Source organism: Chionomys nivalis, chromosome 2 (assembly GCF_950005125.1).
Source record: "Chionomys nivalis chromosome 2, mChiNiv1.1, whole genome shotgun sequence".
NCBI classification, from domain to species: Eukaryota; Metazoa; Chordata; class Mammalia; order Rodentia; family Cricetidae; genus Chionomys; species Chionomys nivalis.
In genome coordinates this window covers 2,180,539-2,188,838 of record NC_080087.1, presented here as the reverse complement: position 1 = coordinate 2,188,838, position 8,300 = coordinate 2,180,539, and the positions used below count along the sequence as shown (strand labels likewise).

Genomic DNA, 8,300 nt, shown 5'->3' with positions numbered 1-8,300 from the left:
GGAAGATAGAGTGCAAGACATCTAATAAGAGCTGTTAGAGAGAATAAGAATAAATTTAATACAATAGAAATTTTCAAAGAATGAATAAAACGAACAAAAGACCCATATCTTTGTGTTCTTGGATACATTTCTTCCAAATTAGTTACCAGATGCCAGTGGGCAGTTATTCACATGTATGTGTGTAGGTTACTATTATAACCAGAAAAATTTACTTATTTTGCATCTGAGTTCTGCTTTTCTCCTTGACTTTTGTTGCTCAGGATTGATTTCAAACCAGTAAGTCAGCCATGTCGTTTTTTATTTCACAATTGTGAGTGATCGTATCCATGTTTTTATTGACCAAAGGTGTTTTAAAGTTACATTGATTTGAAAGAATTGCATGGATTTGTTACAAATCTCTTTAGTGCAGCCTTCACATCCTTGTTCCGCAGGCTGTAGATCATGGGGTTCAGCATTGGGATGATCAGTGTATAAAAGACAGAGGCCATCTTATCAGTATCCAGTGAGTGATTAGTTTGAGGCTGCAAATACATGAATAACAGCGTTCCATAGAAAACTATGACAGCCACCATATGTGAAGCACAGGTAGAAAAGGCTTTCTTCCGTCCTTCTGCTGAACGGATCCTTAGGATAGATAACACAATGTTGAAATAAGACACCAGCACTATACTCATGGAAAAAAATAGGTTTGTAGCTGCAGATATAAAGACTACAGTTTCTGGGAGGTAGGTGTCAGAACAGGACAGTGCCAACAGAGGGACATTGTCACAGTAAAAGTGGTTGATCTTATTGGAGGAGCAATAAGATACAGAAAACACACAAGATGAAACAACAATGGCTGTGCAAAAGCCATAGACATATGTGAGGGAGACCAGCAGAAAGCACACGTGCCGAGACACCACCACCATGTAGAGCAGAGGGTTGCAGATGGCCACATAGCGATCATAGGCCATCACAGCCAGCATAAAGATCTCTGCTACAATGAAAACCAGGAATCCACCCAGCTGGGTGGCACATTCATAGTACAAGGTGGTTTTCTTACTGACTAAGAAATTGACCAGCATTTTAGGAGCAATGACAGTGGAGTTGCCAAGGTTGATGACAGCCAGGTGTCTGAGGAAGAAGTACATGGGAGTTTGAAGTCGTGAGTTCACGGTGGTGAGGGTGATGATGCCCAGGTTTCCTGCTGCTGTCAGCATGTAGATGGCCAGGAAGACAAAGAAAAGTGGTACCTGCAGTTCTGGACAGTCTGAAACACCCACAAGAATAAACTCAGTGACATGAGATGTATTTATAGGAGCCATGTAACAGCTGTGAATTTATCTGTTTTGGGAAGGAAGGAATTGCATAAGAAGTTAAGGAAGCATTTTCTAAATTGTCATTAGATATGATGCTTCTGGGTAGACAATTATATTTCAAAATGGACTTCCTACTTGCTATTCTCATTTGTGAATTATGGAGACATTTTAGAGAAAGAAATATTTTGATTACTTGATTTGAGCCACAGATTGTTTATTTTTTGCTGTTGTGATGATTATGAATTGTTTGGTTTGGAAAAAGTCTAGAGGTTGGACCAAAAAGGAAACTTTAAAGAATATAAAATGCACCTAGTAATTTTTATGGGCTTTTTGGTAGTGAGATAATAATGGGTAGGCCAATGTGCAAAAGATGGAGATTGAAAGAAAAATTTGACAGCTAGAAGTTGAATAAGATGGTGTCTTCTATATATTATTTGAATTTGATCATGTGAAGTGGGGAATGACAGATTATCCCTATAGTGGTGATTTTATGGAGATCCTTGAGAATCTGGTCAATATTCATGGATTTGTTTGAGTTGTCATAGGAAATGATTTTAAAATATAGCAATTTAAGCTCTGTTTTTAGTGTACTGTACATTTCAAGCTTGAAAAATGTATACTAGGCATTTAGGGAATCAAGTTTTAGTGGTGTCTGTGTTACAGGTACTCGTGAGACTATGAAGTATTAAGTCCTGTATCACAAGACATTTCTGTTTTTACTTTAAAACAAAATTTAATATGCTGTCCACAAAATTCATCACTGATAACTGAAAATCAATGCTTTGAGTTTAGAAAAATGCTTAATATCAAAAGAAGATGTAGGTCTGGTGGTTGGCACTGATAATCACAGTATTGAAGCTGAGACAGGGGATGATTAATTATTTGCCGGTTTCCAGCCTAGTTTCTGTCACACAGTAAGAGACTACCTTAAAAAGGGAAAACAGGAAAGAAAAAACAAAACGAAGAAAAATAGGTGTGGTAGTGCTGGTCTGTACCCCCTGGACTCAAGAAAATGTGGAGGCAGGATGATGGGCTGTCCAAGATCATCCAGAGTCTTGCTCTGGGAACATGCTGGAAGGAGGCAGAGAGGTTTATCCTGAACTCTCTGTACTAAGTAAATGAGCTAAGTGCAAATTTCAGAAAGCATGTTGCTTCCTGAGAATGTTACCCATAAATATGAAACAGGCTTCATCATAGTAAATTAGAGTTCTTGGACTCTGTAGTTAAAGTTCACTGTTTTAGCGGATGCCCCTTTTCAATGTGACCCAGTTTTCTGATACCTCTTCAAAGTGTTTCCTTTCAACAGACCCTTTGCTAAATTGTAGACAGACTCATTTAATGTCTGATAGATGGCTTTTGTAAATTTGTTCCACTACTTAGTTTATTGCATATGTTAAAACCCTATATTTATTTGTATACATGCCATCTAATATTTTAATGTCTTCATGAGGCTGTCTCACTTTGTAGTGCTGACTGATGTGTAAGTGACCTCCATTTTTTCCCATGTTCTATTTGTTTCAAACTTCTAGAAGCTTGGTTTCTGAGCATGTACCAGGATGCAGGAATAGCATTCCCATTAAACATATTTTTCCAAACAAAATTGCATTTTCAAGGAGGGATGTAATTTTTTTGGAGCCAGTTATTTCTACTTTTCTTTTATAAATGCAATCATCAAAACATAAATTTTTCCTTTTAGAGAATATAACAATGATAAAATAACAAAAACTATTCACTAAGAAAACTGCATTGTTTAATGAAATTATTTACTTAATCCATGAGACACAGGGATAATTTAATTTAAAAACAAGGATGGCTGATCATTATGCCACCCTCTATTGACCACTATAGTTACAATCTCCAAAAAATTGGTAGTTTAAATATTTTGCTACTTGATTATCAGCAGTTCATACTTCCAAAATAAAGGGAGAATGGTTTTGTTTAAAACATTATATGGATATTCAAAGTCCTTATATAAAAATAGGAAATATTCTAAACCAACCTGGAGTAGACATTGGACTTCATGCTCTTATTAAAATCTCTACATGGTTACATTCATGAGTTGATTCAGCTCTATAAGACTTTGAGATCAAAATGTGAAGTCCAGTGACGCTAGGATCCATAAGAAGTCTGTAGCGTCCTTGGGGAAGATGTTCTCAGAACTGGTTTCACAACAAGACTCTCCTCTAGGAATTAATCTACTCATAAATAGATACTTTCTCTCTCTTTTAAGACAAGGTCTCACAGTGTATACCCAGGACAGATGGGAACTCCCTATCCTCCCACCTTTTGGGTACTCAGTTTTCTTTGTACTGTACTGCTTTACTCTGAGCTTGTATTACTGAATTGTATAGAGCTCAAATCCATTGTATCTAAAGGGTGTATGAATTAAGTTACATTAGTTTGGGGCCTACACTGGTCTTGTACATTTTATAATAACTGCTTTAGGTATCCAGGAAATGTCTGACAATGATTTGTGTCAACTTCTAGGCCCCTGTATAAATGACATGTGTTTTGTCTAGCAAAAATTTAAAAAAATACAAGAAAAACTTAAAAGCAAAATAATAAACCATGGTATATGTTTATAATTTAGTCCAAAATGTCAAGAACGAAGGATGTCTAAAAATGTCACAAGGAAATGTACTATCTAAAGGTAATTATAATACAAGTAATTACTAATTAATGTAAATTAGAGTGAGAGAGGTAAAACTGTAATCAGGATATAGTGTAAGAGAAAATAATCTATTATTAATAAAAGGGAGAAATAACTAACTAAAAAATAAAAAATAATTTTTTAAAAAAGCCTATCAGACATTTAATAATCTTGTTGCCTTTGCTTTGAATTTTTGCACATTTATTTTGATTCAAATGTCTCCTATATATTTAGCTTCAACGTTCTGTTGAGAAAAATCATCTACATCTACAGGTCCACAAAGAATGGCAATGTTAATGTTTTCAAAGCAGTTGTTTGACAAGAATATGCACTGTGCTTTTCCTACATCTATTCCTAAGCAAAACTAGATCTCATCGCTTAGAAATATCAACAGCAGCAACAATGAAAATATTTGCATCTACTTTTATTAGGGAATGCAATTTCAATGAGAATTAAAAAGAAAGTTGTTAGAATATTTATTATTCAGTCAAAGTCAAACCACACTTCTTTGTATGCTTGTTGGTTTTTAATTAAAACATTGTTAAATTATAAAAAAGAAGGAGGAGTTAGGACAGAGGCAGGAAACAAACCCAACACGTAATTAGTCCACATAAGAGGATATGAGTATTGTCAGAGGCAGCTCTATGCATGACTCAGAAGAAAGCAAAACTGAGGGGATCTACCTGGGGCCTAGGTCTTTGAAGTTGAACAGCATGAAGGAATGTAAAATTCTCATAATACAAGCCAAAATCCTAGCACGAAGGGGGGAGCTGGGCACCAAGTTTCACCTCTAACAGAGGAGCTCTTGGAAATTGTTAGCTTTTGTTATAGCAAAGGCCAGTTTTCTAAAAAGTGTAGCCCCCCAAAAGTCAATAATAATCCAGTGTAAAGATACATGCATATCCAGGAATATTTAGACAGCACTAACTCCATTGAAATGAGAAAAAAAAGACACAAACTTGTTGGAAAAGCAAGGTGGATAGATATGGAAAGAGTTAAAGGAAGAGGGTATGTACACAATTAACAAAGAACTAATGAAAATAGTTTAAAAATTAGAAGCCATATATGAAAATGCCTATTGTACATAGATGGCATTTGAAAATATTTACCAAGAAACAGAATATTGCATCACCTTAAAATGACCCCCAGCGTTTCTTCAAAATAAATTATGTAGTACCAATGTGTAGTTCATTCATTTTATGTGATTTCTGATTACTTGCATTTGGAATATTATTTGCCATTCTTGTACTGAAGTTTTTGTATATGTGTGAGTTGTTCGAATTTGCTCTTAATTAGTACCGTTTTACACATTGTGAATCTTTTCTGCCTCAGTTTTGACACATCTGGGTTCAGGTCCTGAGACAAAGGAGGGACATCGGCGCAAAGAAATGCACTGTCTGACCACCGGATGACTTTCACATAAGTGGCCAGTCCTGGATAGCTCCAACCATCTTTATTTATACAACCAAAACAAGCATGTTTCTCCATACTAACAAACAAGTCTTTCCCATCCTCTGATGTTAACCTCCAGCAAAACCAAATATGTCAAATACGCTTTTTTTTTCCTAAAAAATTTTTAAACAAAAAACAGCACTTATTTGCTCGTTTGACCAAATATCGAGCCAGGTGCATCCTGTTTTTACTAAACTAACATAGGCACATTGTCATAGGCACACATTTTTAAGACCAACAATTCTGATCAAAACATATTTACAGAAATTTGGGTGATCTGTCTGCGATCCTGTCAGCACTGAATCAAAACAGTTCCCACGATCTGAAGTGGCAACTGACATTCCCAGAGGAGCAAAGATTTTGTTTCCAAGATTATGATGCTTGATCACAGAAACAGAAACAGCTGACTCTAGCTAGTGGGAGCTCACTGACCCTGGACTGAGAGCTGCGGAACCTGTGTAGGACTGAACCAGGCCCTCTGAATGAGGGTGACAGTTGTGTGACTCGGGCAGTTTGTGGGGTCACTGACAGTGGAACAAGTATTCATCCCTAGTGCGTGAACTGACTCTTTGGAGCCCATTCCCTGTGGAGGAATATCTTGCTCAGCCTAGATACAGGGGGCAGGGAAGGGCTCTTGGTCCTGCCTAAAGTGATGTGCCAGACTTTGTTGACTCCCCATGGGAGACATCACCCTCTCTGAGGAGTGGATGGGAGTGGGGTGGGAAGAAGGTGAAGGGAGTGAGAAGACAGGAAGGAGAGGGAACAATAAAAAACCTGAGAGGCATCAGTTCCCAAAGAATTTTAGGGGAATATACTTGAGGGAAAAAAATGGGGTTTCCAGGAATGATCACATCTGTCCACTGCATGATTGACAAAATGACAATAAAGCCTCCGAGATAACCATCAATATTATAAGAGAGAAGAGAGCATGCAAGCCATGGGGTCCCAGCAATATTCTGTGCTGTCCCAAAGTCCGCTTGTTCCTGCCAAGTAAGATTGTCCCTGCAGAACATGAGTCATCTGGAGACCATTGAGCAAGCATTCATATCCTGGTCAGATCCTAGGTCACACATGACACCTTTCTCTAATCCAGAGAAGCAGCATAAACCACACATGAAACGTTTTGATTTTTATTCCTTGTTAACACCTGTGGTAGTAACTTGTTTAAAAAAAGTGAAAACTGATTTATAAATGAAAACAATCCTTTGAAACTGCACTTTGATTTCAAAGATGCTTTATTGAATTAAGGGGTGAACTGGGTCAATACTTAGGATAAAGTCTTAACAGAATTATCTTTGCCTGTTTGTGCTTCACAACTTCATGTCTGAATTAAGATATTTATTCCATGCAGAAAGTTAGACATCTTTGGAAAGAATGCATCAAGGAAGAGTTTATAGTAAAGAAATTGTGAAATAAGAGCTGAGGCTGTCTGATTTTTGGGGAAACAGGAAAGAACCAGTGTTTTAGAATCTACACAATTTCATGTAAGCTTTCAATGGAACAAGACTTCTAGAATGGTTTCACAATGACCTCTGAAGTAACAGTTATCATTCCTACATAATCACCATTACATATTTTAAAAAATGTTTATCATGAAGCAGTGCGTGGTCAGAAGACCATAATTCATTTGAGGTTTCCAGTCGTAAACCATTGCAACATGAGACTATAAACCCAAACTTTATTCATGAGAACTCTTCATGGTGTCTAATTAAAAAATTCTTCCTCAATGTACAATTCCTCCTTAATATATAAAATATTATCTTATGTTGATTGACACTTCATTATGAGGTCTGATCCTTTGTTTGACACTTAGAGCTTAGTTTTTATTTAAAAAATGATTTTTTTGTTGTAATTACATTTTTTTCTTGACTCCTCTTTAGCTAGCATATTCTTCATGACACAATCTTATTTAAACTTAATGCTCAATGACTACTGTAAAATATATATCACTAAGTCTATAGTTTGCATTGATTCATCTTAATTAGGAATGATTTTTCCTTTTTTACTATTAAGCTCCAAGCTGAGCTGGGCAGTGGTGGTGAATGCCTTTAATCCCTGCATCCAGGAGGCAGAGACAGGAGAATTTCTGTGGATTTGAGGTCTTTCTAGTCTATAGAGTGAATTTCAGGACAGACTCTAAAGCTACACAGAGAAACCCTCTTTCGAAAACCCATAACCAAAACAAAGCAAAACAAAACAAAACAACAGAAAAGCAAAGACTAAGCCGAAACAACAAAAACTGCATTTTCCATATTTGTAAACCATAGCATGCATAATAAAAACTCAAGAGACAAATATTGGGGTTCAAGCTAAAGATCGTAAAAGCAAAACAGTCAAGTCACTAGAGAAGTCTTACCTCTTCTAAGGCTGGGCAACTGAAGACTGAGCCCTGAGCCTCTATCTCCTCCTGTTTTACAATCCCTTTATTGCTGGGATGAAAGGCTTATAGCTCCCGAGTACTAGGAATAAAGGTGTAAACCACCACCACCTGGATCTGTTTCTGCATTGATCTTGTGTAGCCCAGGGTGGCCTTGAACTCACAGAGATCCATCTGCCTCTGTCTCCCAAATACTGGGATTAAAAAAGTGTGACACCACTACCTGGCCTCTAGTGGCTTAGTTTTACCCTCTAACCTTCAGACAGGTTTTATTTATTAAACATAAATGAAATATCACTATAATAAGCTTTAATTTCCAGTGTGACCTTGAATAGCATTTGAAGATCTTAATTAGTTAGTACTGAGTGTTTTATTCTTTTGAGTTGGAAAAGAAGCAGGAGCTTGCATAGAGGGAATTCTTTATGAAGAGATCTAAACTTGCTGTTTACTTTTACTATTAAATGATCTCATGTGTATCACGGTCTGACAAAGTATGAAAACTGTGTGACTGAATATTGAGGTA

The 8,300-nt window shown here is 36.7% G+C and overlaps 1 protein-coding gene across 1 annotated transcript; it reads right to left on the bottom strand.

Annotated features, from left to right (window-relative positions):
- Nucleotides 1-356: 356 nt before the first annotated feature.
- On the bottom strand, nt 357-1,304 carry LOC130870072 (olfactory receptor 8J3). The gene has a single exon (XM_057762642.1). It carries the CDS (start codon nt 1,302-1,304, stop codon nt 357-359), a length of 948 nt encoding a protein of 315 aa, XP_057618625.1.
- Nucleotides 1,305-8,300: the final 6,996 nt, after the last annotated feature.

What these genes read in the sequence shown, in the direction of transcription:
- LOC130870072 (XM_057762642.1), bottom strand. Translation starts at nt 1,304, where the DNA reads ATGGCTCCTATAAATACATCTCATGTCACTGAGTTTATTCTTGTGGGT.